This window comes from Rhinolophus sinicus, linkage group LG06 (assembly GCF_036562045.2).
Source record: "Rhinolophus sinicus isolate RSC01 linkage group LG06, ASM3656204v1, whole genome shotgun sequence".
Classification (NCBI taxonomy): Eukaryota; Metazoa; Chordata; class Mammalia; order Chiroptera; family Rhinolophidae; genus Rhinolophus; species Rhinolophus sinicus.
Genome location: NC_133756.1, coordinates 81206159 through 81224666, shown reverse-complemented (window position 1 = coordinate 81224666; position 18508 = coordinate 81206159). Strand labels below are relative to the sequence as shown.

General features: G+C 54.9%; 1 protein-coding gene across 34 annotated transcripts in view; it reads left to right on the top strand.

Annotated features, from left to right (window-relative positions):
• PHLDB1 (pleckstrin homology like domain family B member 1) overlaps positions 1–18508 on the top strand; it is a 46338-nt gene that overhangs the window by 7017 nt on the left and 20813 nt on the right. For 16 of the 34 annotated variants that reach the window (XM_074335355.1, XM_074335364.1, XM_074335361.1 and 13 more), the window contains 8 exons: positions 543–713; positions 8100–8225; positions 9914–11253; positions 13636–13917; positions 14357–14497; positions 14608–14745; positions 17299–17427; positions 17785–17940. In XM_074335355.1, the coding sequence (XP_074191456.1) occupies positions 543–713; positions 8100–8225; positions 9914–11253; positions 13636–13917; positions 14357–14497; positions 14608–14745; positions 17299–17427; positions 17785–17940 (2483 nt within the window). Of the gene's footprint in view, positions 1–542; positions 714–5279; positions 5467–8099; positions 8226–9913; positions 11254–13635; positions 13918–14356; positions 14498–14607; positions 14746–17298; positions 17428–17784; positions 17941–18508 lie in introns of those variants that run through there. The other 18 variants (XM_074335379.1, XM_074335366.1, XM_019716262.2 and 15 more) reach the window with 11 other exon arrangements.

Genomic DNA, 18508 nt, shown 5'->3' with positions numbered 1-18508 from the left:
CTTATTGCCTGGGTGATACTACATTCCTCACATTCTCCAAATACCAGTTCCAGAGGCTCTGCCAGGGGAACGTCTGTACATGTAGAAGCAGCGAGAGGAGAGGCTGCACTGAAGAGAGAGGGAGTAAGGGAGGGCAAGGATTGCAGGTGGTAGAATGGAGGGAAAGAAGAAGAGGGAGATTTAGAAGAAAAGAGGGGGGAGCATGATGAAGGAGACAAAGGACTTAGGGAGGGAGAGTTGGAGAAACTAAGGGAGGGTCTGCAGAAAAGAAGTCCCCCTTTTCTACCTATCTATGGAGTCTGAATCCTACTGTACTCTGTGGGCTTTCCCATGTCTGGTCCAGAGTTTTCTCTGCCTGAGAAGAGCTTCTACCACTTACTGTCTCAACCAGGCTCAGAGGTCCAAAAGTGGTGACTAGTGGTGGGCAGTGATTCTCCCTGGAGTAGGAGGTGGAAATATAGTTCCACTGTGGTTCTCTTTGCCCTGTCCCTGGCTCCTCAGCCTGGACAAACCCTCTGACTCAGTTTGCCTCCTGTTTTCAGGGAGGACGGTGATTGGCTCTGCGGCCAAGGACATCTCACTGCAGGGTCCAGGCCTGGCTCCAGAGCACTGCTACATTGAGAACCTGCGGGGCACCCTCACCCTCTACCCTTGTGGCAATGCCTGCGCTATTGATGGGTTGCCTGTCCGACAGCCCACCAGGCTCACTCAGGGTAAGGTTTGATACCTAAAAAGAGGGGGCCTCTGTTTAAAAGCTTGTGCATGATAGGTGCAAGGGGAGCTTGCTGTGGTGGTTACCATGGTAACTGCCTGAGTGACCATAGTGGAGTGGGGTGCTCAGGTGCATCTGACATGCCTAAACAACATCCCAAACCCCTCTGGCATCCAGATTTGTCTTCCGCCTGCTTTTCTTCTCTGGTCACCCCATCCTTCCTTTCCACACCACAGGGAAAGAAGAGTTTCCAATTCTTGCTATCAAAGGGCATGGGGAGTGGTTGTGTGATCATTAGTGGTTGTTAGGGGAGAGCAATTGGAGCAGCAATGAGGGGAACAATGGCATTGTGCCATGATGCCAAGTGGGAATTGTGTTCTGAAAAGCTGTAGAGGTTGGGGAAAGGAAGATAATACCACTTGATGGGGATTGGGCAAGGGCAAAATCTGATGGCAAAATCTGAGGACATGCCCACTCCTGTTAAAACACTGTTGACAGTAGCTTTTGGGTCATGAATATGGTTACCACTCTGTTTCCCAAAGCAACAGGCCATTCTGTTGTGTAAGGTAGCTCTAGGGGCCCCTAGTTATTATGGTGACCAGGCAGGTAAGGGGTTAGCCCAGCTGGCACTTTGACAGAACAAGTGTGTTTGCCCTGGCCATCAATTTATATGGTGAATCATCATCTTAGGGGAATGAGAAAAGCAGATTAGGGTGGGGAGTAGCCGTGGGGTTAACATGAGGATGGGAGCTCTGGGCTAAGCCTGGCTCTGAGCAGGAGGACTGTGTCCTGGCATCATTTTCTGAGGCCTCTTACCACTTACTGACTACCGCGTTTCCCTGAAAATAAGACCTAGATGGACCATCAGCTCTAATGCATCTTTTGGAGCAAAAATTAATATAAGACCCGGCATTATTATATTATATTATATTATATTATATTATATTATATTATATTATATTATATTACACCTGGTTCTATATTATATTAAAATAAGACCGGGACTTATATTAATTTTTGCTCCAAAAGATGCATTAGAGCTGATAGTCCGGCTAGGTCTTATTTTTGAGGAAACACGGTATAAGCTCCTTTAGAGTAAAAATCCCACTCACTCTATTTTCCCTCTCCCCTTTTCTTCACACTCCTTGGGGTCTCTTTAAATGCTACTCCCTTCACAGCTGACCCAGGAGACCCAGCCTTGCCCTACTCTTTTCTTCCTGCCCTTGGGTTAGTGTCTGGTGGACAACTGATTTCAGGGAGGCAGGCTTGCCAGCAGCAGCAGGCAGGCCCTTGCCGCCTCCAGGGCTTCAAGGTCTCTGACCCCCACAGGAGAGAAGGAACCCCCATAAATTGGGACTTTGGCTGTAATGCCATCTGGTTCCTGATAGTCCTCTTCAATTTCAAAGAGAGCCTTTTCCCAAAGATTTGAGTGCATGGAAGTGAGACAAAGTGACAAGGAGAGGTAGGGGCAGAGTTCAAAGACTTCTGGAGAAAGAGCCCAGCCCTTACTACTCCGGCCCCAAATCCCTCACGTTCATGGGCAAGAACATTCTTCCTCCATGTTGTGAGCAGGGTGGAGGAACCAGTGATCTTGCCCATCTTCCCAGTGCATCATTTAGCTTCCAGAGAAGAGGGAGGGCCTGGGCCAAGATGGATTCTTAGGCATTTCCTGTAGTTCCAGTGACCCCCAGCCCTTTCCTAGCCAAAAGCCCAGCCTGCCAAGTATGTACCCTACTCTCTTCTGACCCTAAACCTCCTTCCCTTTTTCTTCCTCCCACCCCACGGCCTTCTTGTCTAGGCTCGCCTGTCCCAGAAGCTTGGCAGCCTGGGGAGGGGGAGGCAGAGGCACAAAGGAACGGGTGTTCTTTCCAGCACTCCCCCTCCCCTGAGCTCCAGGAGCTGAGGGTTTCCTTGTCTCATCTCTGGAGCAAGGCACCAAGCCCAGCCCTGCCTGGCCCCACTCCGGACATTCTTGGGAGTGCGTTTCCCTGGAAACTGGGTGGCTCTGGGGTGCATGTGCTATCTCTGTATTTCTGTGTAACTGGAGTGTGTTTATGTATCTCCGGATGTGTCTGTGACTCTGGGCTTGTGTATCTCTGTGTTTGTATCTTTCCTTGTGTTTATGGATCAGAATGTTCGAGTGGAGGGCAGGAGTGAACTCAGGACTTATGGTGCTCCTATGTGTCTGTGAGAACTCATTGGCCATGTGCCTATCTGTGGGCATATGTGCACATTTTCCCTGTCTTGTTCCTGTGATCCAACCTTGTAGAAGGTACCCTCCTCTTTGAAAAACAGAGGGCTACCCTAGAAATAACAAGGAGACTGCTCTGGCTGGGCCAGGCCTTAGATGCATCATTCAGGCACTGTGCCCAGCCATAGGCAACTTGGAGAGGCACACAACATGACTGGAAGAGATGGCAGTCACAGGCTCTTCCAGTAGGAATGTGCCTGGGCCATGGGTGGGGGAAGGTAGGCAGAAAGCAGATGCCAACCTTTAGCTAGAGCTATGGACATGGGAGCCTGAAGTGAGGGAGCCAGGAAGATCGTGATTCCACTCTCATACCCGGGGATCTTGGCACAGCCCACGCTGCCTTCTCTACAGAGCAAGAGGTGGAGCTGGGAATAGGACCAAGGAAATGAGGAGGAATCTTAATCTGGGTCTAGGCTGCCACACCCTGGGACCACAGCACCAGACCACATGAAAGATCTGGGAGGGGACTAAGTAGAGGAGGGCCTAGAAAGCCACATACTCAGGGCCCAGGCTGTCTAGACAGTAGGTCCCCATCCACTCCCAGCACTTGCTGCCAGTGCCTGTCTCCACAGCTCCTTCACTCCCGAAGCCCCTCATTGGTGGGGAAGGGCTTGTGTGAGGCCAGCAGGGGAAGCTCCCTAGGACATGGCTGGGGAGTCAGGATTCCTGGGTTATCCAGTTGCCTCCGTCTGGGATTCAGGACACTGAACCTTTTCCTCTCCCACCCAATTATCATTTATTCCTTCTGTAAATGGGACTGAAGCTGTCAGCTAGCCTCTGTTATAAGACTGATAAAGATCTTGACTAATAAAGCTCGAAGGAAGGAGAGAAAAAGCAAAGACTCCTAGCTCTCCACTTCTTGTGCCTGTCTTTTACACTATTTAATCACCGGTGGGCATCCTCTGTATCTGCCCAGCTGGCCCTCACAGTTTCCAGACCGATGAATCACTCTTCTTGAGAAGATTTTTTTTAAAGGTTCCCCCTATTTCGCATTTGACCTTATATGATTTTTTCCTTTTTCCTTTAGAAGGGGAATAAGATACATGTGCAAGTGTGAGTGTGTGGCAGTATGTGTAGGTATTCAGCAAGAACGGAAAAATCGCTTGACTATTTCTCTAAGGAGGTTGACTTTTGATTTCAGAGTGTCTCCAGGGACTGAATGAAAGGATATCTGTGCCTGAGTGAGTATGTAACTAAGAGGGGGGTTGGTGCCTATGGGGTTGTATGTGTGAGAATAAATGTGTGTGAGACAGGGCATGTTTGACTGGGATGTTTTTGTGACTCAATGTACATAGCTAAAGTGGGGTCTGTGTGACTGAGCAAGTGTTGCTGTGTATCTGAGAAAAAGTGTGTGGGGCTGTGTGAGTGTTGAGCACATTGAGTGTCTGAGAAAACACAGTGTGTCCCTTAAGGCTCTGGTGTCCAGACGCCAGGTCCCTGGAACTCTCTGGGGCCCAAGCTGGGTGGTAGGTACTTGCCTGACCCAGAACCCCTGGAGGCTCCAGAAGCAGGTGACACTATTTCCCAGATGGAAAGGGTATCTCATTAGGCTGGGGCTAGCACAACTGGTGGTTGTGGTTGGGAGGTAGGGTTGGCTTCTAGAACCCTAGGCAAGTGGGCTGTCTCTGAAAGGGCAGTGCTTGGTCTAGCCTGGTCTGTAGGGTGAGGTGAGCTGCTTGGAAGTGTAGGGAGCAGGGAGAGGGCAGAAAAGGAGGTGCTTAGGTTGGAAACAGGGGCTGGGCTCAGTGCTGCTCACATTGCACAGGGCACTGCTTTGGGCTGAACTTCCAGCCCCGGAGGGACCTTATCACAGTGGCAGACTGAGGGCCAGAGCAGAACCTAATGACCTAGCTGGATCCCTGTAAGTTCCGGTTGTCTCTCTTATATGTAGAATCATGGAATGTCAAGAGCTTAACCTCTGCTGTCATTGAAGCCAACCTCCTCATTCTGTAGATAAGGCCAGAAGGTGTGACTGGCCCCAGGTGACCAGCCAGTCAGGGGCTAGGCTGGCCCCATCCTAGGCCTCTGGTGACTTCCTACCACAGTGGGTTCTCAGGGAGATCCCCTTCTCACTCCTGCCTTCTGGCGCTTTACCCTCTGGTCTCTCTACTTACCTCTCACCTTTCCTTCTGTCACCTCCCTTGAACCTTTTTACACCCTGCCCCACTTCTACTCCCGCCCTGGTGCCAGAATCCCGCGCCTGCACCCTCTCCGCATCCTCCCGCCCCGCCCTCTCCATCCCGCTCCCTTCTCTTCTCCTCCATCACTTCCTCTTCCCCTCCTCCTCTCCTTTGTCCCTCCCCCTGGCTCCCTTCCCTCGCCGCTGGTGGCAGGTCCGCCCCTCCCCGGGCATTGGTGGCTGCTAGCTGCTTTGCTGCTAGCTGCTCGGAGCCTGGAGCGGGCACGCGGGAGGTCGGCCCGCCCCCTCAAAGGCCCGGGGCGGGCCGGGACATGGAGGGTCCGAGCTAGTGGGGGCGAGCGGTCCGGAGGTCCGGGTTTGGCGGTGAGTCCTCAGCCCGGGGCCAGCCGCAGCCCGCAGGCAGCCGGGTGTGGAAAAGCCCGGGGTAGGGGGTGGGGGGCGAGCAGGGGGAAGGGTCCTCAGGCCCCTCTTTGGGAGCTTGAGGCTGTGAGACTCATTTGTGTCTGAGTCCTGAACATTTCTGAGTGGGAGGTCTGGGCTTGAGGCCACTCCTCAGCACGGCAGACTTCATCTTCCCCAACGCCAGGCAGTCCCTTCCATAGGACTGCCCTCTGTATGGGGTTGAAGGGTCCTGGTTAGGATGAAGGAAGCCTGTGTTATGGCTAACGGGGGTCTCTGATAGAAAGGGCCAAGACCCTTCCTTCCATCTTCCCCTCATCCCAGCCTCCCTCTGGCCAGTCCATGCTATTTGTGTGGCCAGCAGGGCAGTGTGTGAGCATGTATGCCTGTGTCTGTATGTTTCTGTGAGTGTGTGTGTGTGAACCTGTATGAGAGTGTGTTGTTTGTGGTGTTTCCCGTCTGTGTCTTTCAGAGATAGAATCCACCCTCTCCTTTGCCCTGCATTTTTTTCCCCTCCAGATGTGCAGTGCCACCACCAACCTGCATACTGCTGGGCCCTGAGTCCTTTGGGGATGGGGGCGGGGGCACAGACCAGAACTTTGCCTGGATGAGAAGGGGTTCTTGGGTTTCCTCAGTGGGCTGACCTTTGGAGGTGTGGGGCAGGAGTGGGTAGAGAGGTTTCTTCCCAGAAATAGGCTGGCTAAGCCCCTGGGGGCATTGGATGAGAGTTGGGGCAATGACTGGGGCCCCTGAGTGCAAATAGAAAGTTAATTTGGGCAGAAGCTGGTCTGCTTTCAGTCTTGCTGCCCTTCTGCTGTCTCTATTTATACAGATTCAGCTCTGCTGCCTGGCATCACCTATTTATAGAAGCAGCATAGCCACACCCCCTGTATAGAGGAGGAGGGTGAGGGGTAGAAGAAGGGGCAGGGAACTCCCAGCTATAGGAGCCAGGGCTAAGGGTCCCTAGGTGCCCACAGCCTCCTTGTGTGGGCCTGGCACTGATGGGCTGGAATCCACCCAGACTCCCTACCTTCTTCCCAGCCTGGATTGTGTGGTCCGACTTCTGATCTCCCTTCCCCCCATCAATCTAGGGTTGAGTGGATCCGTCTAGACCCTACAGACTCATCATTAATTAGCTCATTAAATGGTTGAAAGGAAGGGGAAGAGCCTGGCAGGGCTGTTTCTGAAACAGCTGTGGCTGTAATTAGGTGGACGGGTGGTGGGCTATTATTTATTCCTGTTATGATTACTCTGGGATGGGCTCCTCTGATTGGTGGCTTGGCAGGGAAAGCTTCCTCCTCTCCTAACCACCCATCAGCCTTAAGAATTGTTGGTGCCCGCCTGCCTGGGAGGGCTTGTGGGTGTGCCAGAGAAGTGGGTGGCTTTGTCCACTATAGTTATCTGTTATGGGCTTCTCAGCCCACTGCCCCCCACCACACAGCAGTGCCCTGGATTCCAGCAACAGGCTTTTCAGTGAGGGGCCTGCTGATGTAGCCACGGGCCTGGGATGCCCATGCCCTTGTGGCCTGCCTGAGCGGAACTGTCTCAGTGTCCAGGAATGTAGACTTCCCTGCCAGTCTTAGCTCAGACTGGCATGAAGCTTGGGGTGCCAAGTGGCACCAGATTGGGTAGGCAGGAGGCCGGGGCGAGGGGCCAGGGATGTGAACAAATTGGAAGGGTGGGTGGTAGGGAGCATCGGGGCTAGGGCTTCTCCCAATATAGTGTGTTTTGTAGGAGTCTTCTAGCACCTGGTGTGGCCAGGAGTTCTGCCAGCCAGGCTTAGGTGCCTATGGACACACCTACCACTGTGCACACTTCTGGTGCCTCTGGCTACATTTTCTGGCTCTCAAGTACCCTCCCCCTTCCATGCACTCTCACTTCCTGGGCAGGACTGGACTTGTGTCTGCTGCCTGGGAATGTGCTTGGCTGAGGCTAGGCCCTTTGGCCTCGGCTTGGCTACATTCCATGGGAGATGTAGGAGCAGAAGGATGTCAGGTCAGAGGGTGTGTTTGTCAAAAAGACCTTGGTGGCCGCTCCCACTGTTGGAGCCAGGAAGCAAATTCTGGTCCCTGCAGGGGCATCTCACGGTTTTCCCCTGTCCCCTATCGTAGAACTTTTTTGTGATCTTGGAAGCTGCTGCCTTCCATCCAAGGGGCAGATACACGGTCATGGGCACAGGTTGGTTGGCGGGACAAGGGGTCCACGTTCTCTGAACAACCACCCCCATTTGCGGAGCACTTTAACATGTGCTGTCTTAGTGACGCTGCCAGCTCAGAGGCATTGTCCTCACTTCTCTAATGATAAAGCTAGAGTCAAAGGTGAAGTGACTTCACCCGAAGGTCTCACAGCTAGTAAGAAGAAGAGTTAGGCTAGTACTTGGATCTTGGGACTCACAAACCAGTGCTCTTCCACTCTGCCCTGCGCTATTGATCCCTGCCAGTGCCTATCTCAAGCACAGGCAGGGTCAGTCATGGACCTTGTGGACACTGTGAGTGCAGGTGGGGATGACCCTTTGGAGCCTGGGGTGAGCCTGCTAGTACCGTAGGTGAGGGCTGCCTGAGCCCTGCTGCCCTTCCAAGCATTTTCTTTCTCCAAAGGCTGCATGTTGTGCCTGGGTCAGTCCACCTTCCTCCGCTTTAACCACCCAGCTGAAGCCAAGTGGATGAAAAGCATGATTCCTGCGGGGGGCCGGGCCCCGGGGCCCCCCTACAGTCCTGGCCCAGGTAGGTACCCGGTTGGAGCAGGAGGTTGGGTTGGTGGTACCCCCTGGGCAGTCTGCTTTGCCCACTCCAGTCACGCTTACAGTGTCAGGGCAGGACAATACCCATGATCTAGGCTTGCTGCCACCTGCCATGGGCCACTGGTGAAGAATGCCAGGCAGTCTGGCCACTGGGAGAGATCCAAGAAATGCTGCTTGGCTGAAACTGGGGAATCATATGCCTGAGAGATGGAGGGTTCTGCCAGCCTATGTCCCACTGCCCTGGAAGATGCCACCTCAATGTCTGGGACCCTGACCCTCTTGTGTCACCACCAGGGAGCCTCACCCTGAATGGGCAGAAGGAAGCATTAGGTTGAACCCCTGTAAGCGCTGGTGGGTCTTACCTGCTGCTAATCATCCCTGGGCCTTGCCCCACCCCCAGGCCAGGCCATGCCAGCTGACGACTCAGTGGAGCAGCTGCAGTTTGTGTGTGAATTATTGATTCCCAGAGGAGAGTTGGTGATTGTCCCAGGGAACCAGCACAGCTCCCCTCAGCCCAGATGCTTAGGGGGTAGGGTGCAGACCAGGAGGCTGCCAGAGGGCCTACTATCCCAGACTTTGCATGTGCATTCAGTTGGCTGTGGGATGACAGGTGTCAACATGGTGTTGGGACAGGTGGACATGTATGTCAAGTATATGTAGCAGGGTAGCATCAGTGACGTCAATGGATAGCCTGGGGATCTGAAGAAAGATGGGTAGTCACTGGGATCACCACTATCCATAGTAACCCCCCTGACTGGTCCTCCTACACAGTTCCCATAATTTTGGACCCAAATTCAGTCTTGCAAAGGCTTTTCCTTCTCCTCCTCCACCCCCACCTCCCGTCTTTTCTAGCCCCTAGGGAGCTAAGAAGCCTGGGCTCCCAGTCTACTCCCTGGTTAGCTTTATCCTGACCCCACTCTAGCTTTGTCATGCCACTCTGTCAGCTGTTTGGGGCAGTGGTTCCAGAGACTCCTGGTTGATTGACTAGGGCTGGGGCAGGGCAAAGCCTTTTGCTGGTGTGGCTTAACGGGCTAATTGGAGGCACTGAGCTGCACCTAGTTGCTGGCCAGCCTGGCTTCCAGGAACTAGCCATCAGTGCCAGGCCCTTCCCTTACCTCTGAATGGATAAAGTATTGCAGCACTCACTTCTTGCCCAGCTTTGGAGGCTTTGTGTATTTTTTCCCCTGGGTCTCTGCTGCGTTGGGAGGCCCTATGTCCTATTAGACTGGGACACCCCTGGAACTTTTGGCCAGCTCCATAGCATGTCATCCCTTTTGCGGAATGTTCACCTGCTCTCCTGAAGGATAGGTTCAGGAGGTTGGGGAAACCAAGGCAGGGAGCAGCGTAGTCCTGGGGTGGGTCAGCAACAGCTAGGCCTAGAAGAGCCTGGCATTATTCCCACGTCTGTCCTAAGTCATAAAATGTTACAGCCAGAAGATCTCTGCCCATCCTCTTTCTTTACAGAAGTGGAAACTGAGGGCAAGGTGACTTGGGTAAGGTTGCACAGCAGGTCAGTGGCAGAGCTGGCTCCAGAACCCAGATCTCCTGGTTTCTTCTCCAGAGTCTTTGCAGCCCAACTCTGTTAGGAGGAGGTGGGGTAGTGCCTTTGCTATTATGCAACTCCCCAAAGTCAAAGACCAGGGCCCGAGGCATCTTTGCATTTTCCTTTAGCAGAATCAGAAAGCCTGGTGAATGGGAACCACACTCCACAGCCTATAGCCCGAGGACCCTCGGCCTGTGCCAGCCACAGTTCCCTGGTGAGCTCTATTGAGAAGGACCTGCAGGAAATCATGGATTCACTGGTGCTAGAGGAACCTGGAGTTGCTGGAAAGAAGCCTGCCACAACTTGCCCACTGGTGCCAATGGCTAACGGTGGTCGCTACCTGCTGTCCCCCCCAACCAGCCCTGGTGCCATGTCTGTGGGCTCCAGCTATGAGAACACCTCTCCAGCCTTCTCTCCACTTTCCTCACCAGCCAGCAGTGGAAGCTGTGCCAGCCACTCACCCAGTGGGCAGGAGCCAGCGCCTTCCATGCCCCCACTGGTGCCTGCCCGTTCCTCCAGCTACCATCTGGCTCTGCAGCCCCCACACTCCCGACCTAGTGGTGCCCGCTTTTCTGAGAGCCCGCGGCCGGGCAGGAAGGGGTGTCAAGAAAGGCCTCCCAGCCCTGGCCTCCGGGGTCTGCTGACAGACAGCCCTGCAGCTACTGTCTTGGCGGAGGCGTGCAGAACCACTGAGAGCCCCCGGCTAGGTGGGCAGCTGCCTCTGGTGGCTATCAGCCTGAGTGAATGCTCAGCTTCCAGTGCCCACAGCCAACCCACCAGCATTCCTGGCAGCCCCAAGTTCCAGCCTCCAGTCCCTGCTCCCCGAAACAAGATTGGCACACTTCAGGACCGCCCTCCCAGCCCTTTCCGTGAGCTGCCAGGCACTGAGCGGGTGTTGACAACCAGCCCCTCACGCCAGCTGGTGGGCCGAACATTTTCAGATGGGTCAGCCACCCACACCCTGCAGCCTCCTGAGAGTCCCTACCTGGGCCGGCGGGGCCTGGAGAGTATGCGAGAACTCCCTCCCTTGAGCCCGGCTTTATCCAGAAGGGCTCTTTCCCCCATGCCCTCCCGGAATACCCCAGATCCCAAACTAACCAGGGAAGTGGCAGAGAGTCCCCGACCCCGGCGCTGGGCAGCCCATGGGATTTCACCAGAAGACTTCTCCCTGACATTGGGGGTGCGGGGCCGTAGGACACGGAGCCCTTCACCCACACTCGGCGAGTCCCTCGCACCCCGCAAGAGCAACTTCAGTGGCAGGCTGAGCCCAGCCTATAGTCTGGGTTCTTTGACTGGGGCTTCACCCCGCCAGAGCCCCCGTGCCCAGAGGAAGCTCTCCAGTGGGGACTTAGTCACTCGAGAGCGGAAAAATAGCATCACAGAGATCAGTGACAATGAGGACGACCTCCTGGAGTACCACCGGCGGCAGCGCCAGGAGCGGCTTCGGGAGCAGGAGATGGAGAGGCTGGTGAGCAGACGCCAGGGAGGCTGCTGACATCCACAGCAGGGTGTCTGCCAGGGTGTGGGCAGGCCAGCTGACAGAGTGGGAGGGGCCCATGGACAGGGCCTGGGCTTCTCAAGCTTCCCCACTTCCAGGATATACCGTAATGACTATTATCTCAAGGTTCTGGTGCCCTAAAGAACTTTCTTTGAAGTCTCTAAGGCTTTATTTTAAATTCATGCTAATTTTGCATTTATTCTGTAACACAGCATTGGTTTCAATGTATAAATTAGGTTTTATATTATTTACCTGAATACAGTGAAGGTCTGGGAAAACAGGCCTTGCACCTCTCAGTTGGAGAAGCAGGTCTTCATGATGAGAAGGCTGAGGCCCAGAGGGCAGAATGGGTTTGTCCAAGGTCACACAGCAAGTTCTGGCAGAGCTGGAATTGGAACCCAAATCTCCTGTCTTTTCAGGTCTTGTTCTTTAGAAAAGCCCCTAATCCTTTCTTCCTTTACTTTGGCATCTAAAAAAGGGTGGGAGCTGCTCCCCCTGCCACATGCAGGATCATCTGGGAATGTAGGTGTCAGGGAAAAGGAAGAGGACAGGATGGGCAGCCCCTGGCCTGCTCTGGGGCAGCCGGTGTAATTGTGATAGTGCCTTGGGGTGCACTTGGGGGCTGGGCGTGGCTTTGGGCAGCTGTCCTGGAGATGGCATCTGAGCTGGGTGGGGGCTGGGCTTCCCCAGATAACACAGGGAGCTCTAGGGGCTCTGGCTAGTGTGTACACACTTGAGCACAGGTACAGAATGGATTTTGCCCTTTCTCCTGTGTGAGCAAAAGAACAGGTTTTCCCTGGGAGTGGTTTGAAGAAGAGAATCAGAATAGAGGAGGTTTGTCTGGAGACCCTTTTAGAAGCGGTTGAGACAGCTTTGGCTGAGGTGAGGGTGTCAGTGTGTTTGTGTCGGGTAGGGGAGAGATGAGGCAGGATTGACAGTCTTCTGTGGCTAGATCTTCTCTTCACTGCCTAGATGACAAAGCTTGGCCCACCCTGGCGGCTTATCCTGGAGAAGAGGCAGTGAGCCTAGCACAGGCAGAATGGTGGGCCCACCCAGCCTCCTCCAGTTCCTCCATTCAGCCCCCCTCACACACATGAGCACACACCTTACCACCAGCCCTGACCTGCCCCACCTGCCACTTTAAATCTTGGAGGCTGCCTGCCTTGCCCCTCCCACCTCAACCAGGCTGCTTATCTGGGTCCTGGGGTAGGGGTGGGGGCACTGGCCCAGCCTCCTGGGTGCTGAGGCTCTGTTCCTGGTTGTTGTTGTTTTTTTTTGGTTTTTTGTGTTGTTGTTTTTTTGCCATGGAACTGGGCAAGCAACAGGAGGGAAGCTGGGTAAGTGCTTCGGGGGTCATGGCCAAACCGTACATGGTGAGAGACATCTGAGTTTGAGGGACCCTGGAGAGCCATAGGAGTCTGGGGTGTTATGAATGGGAGAGGGGGGACACAGACCCATAGTTTGTACTCCCAGTACCCCTCTCTCTGAGCCCCTGAGTGGTATCTGGGTGGGCTGTGTGTAGCGAGGGGGCAGAGTAAGTGGCAGGGCCATAAAGCACTCACATGGGCCTGGGCATTTAAGTGCTGGCAGTAGCCCACCCTGCCGGGAAGGAGCCAGGAACCAAGGGCTGCCTGAGAGTGACTTGGAGTTGAGGTAGAGATGAGGCCCACGTCCCAGGTCTGTCTGGCAGTGTGTATACATGCTGAGCACATCTTTGTGTGAACTGTGTCAGGTCCCTGTGGGTCCGTGGGTCTGTTTTCCAGCCCTGTGTGTCGATGCCAAGCTGTCTGTATGCTAAACTATGTTGATCTGTGTGAGTGTGCGTCAGTGTGCATTTGTGCACGTCAGGGCTGTGTCTTTGTGTGTACCTGCCTGTTAATGCAGCCTTAGGGCACGTATTGTCTCCCTGTGTGTCAGTGCTGGTGTGTGTGGGTGTCTTTGTGTGCCCTTGTGTCGTGGATCTTCATGTATCCATGTCAGCATGTGAGCACCTGAGTGTTTATCGTGTCTCATTCTGGTCTTTAGTCTGCCTACCAGTATGTGTTCCCAGGTGTGTGGGCTGTGTCTCTATGTCACGAGGAAGTCCACCGTAGGATAGAATGAGAAGGGAAAGGAAACAGGAAGACGGGAGGGGCTAGCCATGTGGGCAGGTAGCACAACAGCCTTCTCGGGCACTCTCCTTCCCTCTGCCTCCTCAGACCTTGGAGTTGGGGTTCTCCTGGCTTGATTCTGAGTCTCAAGCCCCTAGTATCCTAGTTCTCTCTCCTGACAGGACACTGTGCCTGGCTGGCTCTAGTCCCACCAGTACCCTGCCTCCTCCCCCTCATGCCCTGCTCTGTCCACCCTTCCTAGGAACGCCAGCGCCTGGAGACCATCCTGAACCTGTGTGCTGAGTACAGCCGGGCTGACGGGGGACCTGAGGCTGGGGAGCTGCCTAGCATTGGGGAGGCCACGGCAGCACTGGCACTGGCAGGCCGCAGACCCTCACGAGGCCTTTCAGGGGCCACTGGGGCCTCTGGGCGGAGCAACGAGGATCCTGGAGGTGCCAGCCAACGTCTGTGGGAGAGTGTGGAACGCTCAGATGAGGAAAATCTTAAGGAGGAGTGCAGTAGCACTGAGAGCACCCAGCAGGAGGTGGGGTGTGTGTGTGTGTCACCTACTCTCACAGTGAGGGGGCTGAGGTGGGCCCTGCTAGGAGGCAGAGGAGGTAGGCATGGGTGGTAGAAGCCAAGGCCCAGTGAGGGGGAAGTAACTGAAGGATCAAGTTTGGGAAGAAATCATGGATGAGAGGTGTAGAAATGAAGCAAGGAAGAGAGAGGTGTTGATGAGTTTGCCAAGCTATAAATATGCTTTATGACCTGCCTTTCCTTGGGGCCCCACCCAGGCCTGGCACTCAGTGGTAAATCTTTATTTCATTTAAAGAGCCCATATTGCTCCCCATGCAGGCAGGGGAATTTGTCTTCTATCTCAGTCTACCTGCCCCTTCCAAGTGCCCTGAGGAACGGGTATCCACTCTTAGTCTCGTCCTGTAAGGCTCTCCGCTTCCCCAGCTGACAGCTTCCCTCCACTTCAGCATGAAGATGCACCCAGCTCGAAGCTCCAGGGAGAGGTGCTGGCCCTCGAAGAGGAGCGGGCTCAGGTGCTAGGGAGAGTGGAGCAGCTCAAGGTCCGCGTGAAGGAGCTGGACCAGCAGCTGCAGGAGTCGGCCCGAGAGGTGAGGTGCAGGCCCTCGCTGGACTTTTCCCAGGCAGGGTGAAGCCCCCTAGTGTGGCCTGAGTCCAACTGCCTTGACTGGCCTTGATGTGGACCCTGATATTGCCCCAGGCTGAAATGGAGCGGGCGCTGCTGCAGGGCGAGAAGGAGGCAGAACGGGCACTGCTGCAGAAAGAGCAGAAGGCAGCAGACCAGCTGCAGGAGAAGCTGGTGACCTTGGAGACGGGCATCCAAAAGGAGAGGGACAAGGTAACCAACAACTGGCCTGGCTCAGTGCTGGGACCAGTGACCTTGGAGAGAAGGAGCAATGCCTTATCTGGGGCCCCTTACCCCTTACCTCATCATCCACCCTGCAGACTGGGTGGTCTCTGTGCCCCTCCAGGGGCAGGGGCCTTGTCCTCTGTGGAAGGTACCAGCTTGGAGAGCAGTACGGGCTGGGCTGATGTCTGGGGTCTCCTCTGTCTGGGTCTCTGCTACCTCTGGGTGCCTGGTTGCCTGCCATTCTGGGCCCTTCATGGCTGTTCTAGGAAGTACCAAAGCCCTTCTTGGGCAGTGAGCACAGCCCGAGGGACTGGTGTTGGGGAGTGATTCAGGTCTGGGTCCCTCCATCTGGAGAAGGTCTCCCTCCAAAGCATGCCTCAGGTGCTCAGGACGTGGTCTTTGGGAGATGGCCCTCAGGTCTCTGCTTCCCCTGAGCCGTCTGGATCTGCAGCCTCCCATCCCATATGGTGTCAGCTCCTACCCCTGCCCCTTTCAGATTTTGTGCCAGCCTGCAGGGGCCGCTCCGTCCCACAGGGGCCGTGCCAGCCATGTCCAAGATGCCCAACATGTGCCAAAAGCTCTGAAGTGGAGAGGGGCCATCTATTTCTGGACTTGACAGTATTTTTCCAAGAATTCATTTTCCTTCTGGATTTTTTCGAGAGTGTTTTCCTCCTCCCTCTCAATTTTGAAGCTCTTAAAAATTCTTTGACAACCCCCCCTTTTTTTGAGCTTTGGCTCTGGCCCCCAAACCACACTCCCAAATTCTGTGCCAAGTTAACTTCACGCTTACCAAACAGGCCTGCACTAACGCCCCCTCTAATCACTGTCCTGGGCTCTCCGCATGCCCCTAACTGTCGGTGCCACCCAGGCAGGGCTAAGCCATGCCTGCTTTTGTACTAACTCCATGGGCACCTCTGTGCCCTTGGCCTCTCCCCTCTAATGCTGCTTTCTTCCTTTCTTGGTGTGGGACCCCAGGGTTTTGATCAGAAAGGAATGGGCAAGGGGCATAGCTCAACTTTATAGGACATTAGCAGGATGGGTACAAGGTTGGGGGAAATACATGACTTAGGAGTTTCTCAGAGTGAAGAACTCCTCCCATTTGGAAAAGCCTGGGTGCTGCCTCCACAGACTGTTGGAGGGAGAGGCATACTGTCCTCCAGCCATCTGCCCACCTTCCCTCCAGAGCAGAGGGGTAAATAGGTCCAGTTGTGGTGTCACGGCTTGTGGAGGCCTGGGACAGGGATCTTGGTCACATAGTGGCTACCCTTCCTAGCTTCCCCTTGAGGCTTTCCAAATTCAGGTACCCCAAGCAGAGGGTGGAAACGGGTAGCCTCTCCCCTTCTTCCGCCCAAGTTGTCCAGAACATCGGGTATTGTAAAGGCTGAGTGCTGGGACCCCAGGAACTGGCCTGATCAGATCCTCTACTCCAGGGATGGGGGTGGGATATTAGGGTGGGTGGGGGCAGGACTCAACATAGGGTCTTATCCCCAGTGAAGCTCAGCATTTCATACGGAATCTGCCTAATTTGATTTCTCATTGACCTGGCATTGCCTGGAGGCTTGGACTTTGTCTTCTCTCTGGGCCCAGTTATTTGAGGTGGTGGCCATGGTCTCCGGGTCTCACTCAGCATCCCTCCCCAGCCCCCAGCCCGTGGCCCCACTCTGGCTTTGGAATCAGTAGTCACAGTCTCTCTTCTGCCTGTTCTTCTGCGGGGTGACTCACCAGCTCCACCCCTCCCCTTCCTGCCCTCAGAGGTGTCATCTCGCCCCAGACAGAGCCATCCACCTCCTCTCTGTACCCACTCCTGGGGCTTCTATTACTATGGCAACGGCTGAACTAATTACAACCTTCATCCCGTTGAAATTCAGCCTGCTATGCCAGCACCCCACCCCCCACCCTGGGCAGGAGGGAGGGAGACCAAGGGGGTGGGCTGGGGTTCCCTCTGCTGCACTGCTGTAGCTTCAATGTCCTCAGCTCCTGATTCAAACCCAACCTCTGGATTTAACTCTCACCATATCCACCCTGTTTCCCAGGGTTAAATTTTGGTCTCTGGGCAGTGGAAGAGGGGGAGATTACAAGAGCAAGAGGCTCTGTGCTTGTGACGTGGAAACACTTTTGGCCTTGGCTGGTTTGGAGAGAAAGCAGAGGGCCTTTTCTTAGGACCTACCCAAACGTTTCTAGGGACTCCAAGAGACCAAAATTTCTGCCTGGGTCCCACACTTTTGCCCTTGGTGCCCCATCCCCTGCATCTCTGAGTCCTGTCTTACACCGCAGCTTCCTGCTTTTCCCACTCTTCCCTCTTCCCTCCTTATTTCCCCGTTCTACTCTTTTCTTTCTCCTCTTCTTGTTATTCTCCTATTTCAGTCCTCATCTTTTTTTCTCTTCTGTCCCACCCCCATTCCGCTCCCCGTTTCTCTCTCTCCTGCCCTCCCGACCCTGCCCCGCCCTATCGCCCTCCCTGCCTGCGGGGCCGGAGTTGAGGAGTGTGTGTTCTGTTTCTCCCCTGTGCTCCGCCCACCCCCTCCCCCTCCCGCCGACCAGGAGAGGGCGGAGCTGGCCACGGGACGGAGGCACCTGGAGGCCCGCCAGGCGCTCTACGCTGAGCTCCAGACGCAGCTCGATAACTGCCCCGAGTCAGTGCGGGAACAGTTACAGGAGCAGCTGAGAAGGGTCAGTTTCACCAGCCCCCCTTCCTCGGCCTGCGGGCCACCTGCCCAGAAAAGAGGAGAGCGGTGGGACAGGACCACCTGGGCCCTGCAGTACCTGCTGGACACCAGGGTCGGTGCTGTGGTTTGGAGGGGACAGGGAAGGATTGGGGGGATCTGTTTTCTCCTTTCTGTTGCTCCAGGCAGTGATGCCCATGAAAGGAACAAAGCCAAGCGGAGGAAAGGGGGTTGGGTGGGGTCAGCTCCCTTCCCCACTTTCCCTGGGTCCAGCCCCCAGAACTCACACCTCTGTGGCTTGGCCTTCCAAGCCCAGAGTGGTATTTCGAGCACGATCCAACCCCCTTTGTCATTGTCATTGAAGGAGGCAGAGGATCTGGAAACCGAGACAAAGCTCTTTGAGGACTTGGAGTTCCAGCAGCTGGAGCGGGAGAGCCGCCTGGAGGAGGAGCGGGAGCTGGCCGGGCAGGGGCTGCTCCGCAGCAAGGCTGAGCTGCTGCGCAGCGTCGCTAAGCGGAAGGTGTGCCCCACCCCATCCCCTGCCGTCTGGTACGCCTGCTGGCCGAGGTTGGAGGCTAGCGACCTAGGTCTGAACCCCAGTTGATGACCTCATGAAAGTTAACTTCACCTGTCAGAGCCTGTTTCCTCGTCATACAGTGAGAACAATACCAGGCGATTGTGAGAATTAAACAAGATGATGTGTGTGAAGACAGCATAGAATATGATCATAGTAAGCACTCAGCAAACAATAGCTATTGTTATGAAGCCCTGACTCCCCTGATCTTTCAGTGGAAAGTGGATTGGGCTCACATTTGGAGCTGGGCAAGGCAGTGAAAGATAGACATGGAGGAGGAGGAGGCCGAAGAGCAGGCTTGCTCCCGCCTTTGTAGAGCTGTGATGGAAGTGCTGGGACACACAGAGACCTGAGATCCGGATATTAGAGCCAGCCAGGGAGCCTTGAAAGGACATCACCTGGGTTCCAGCCTTGGCTCAGCGCTTGCTCAGCTGAGCCATAAAACAAGGGGATTGGGTCTTGTATCTTGGCCAGTTCTGAGCTCCAGATACTGTGGTTCTCCTGACCTCAGCTG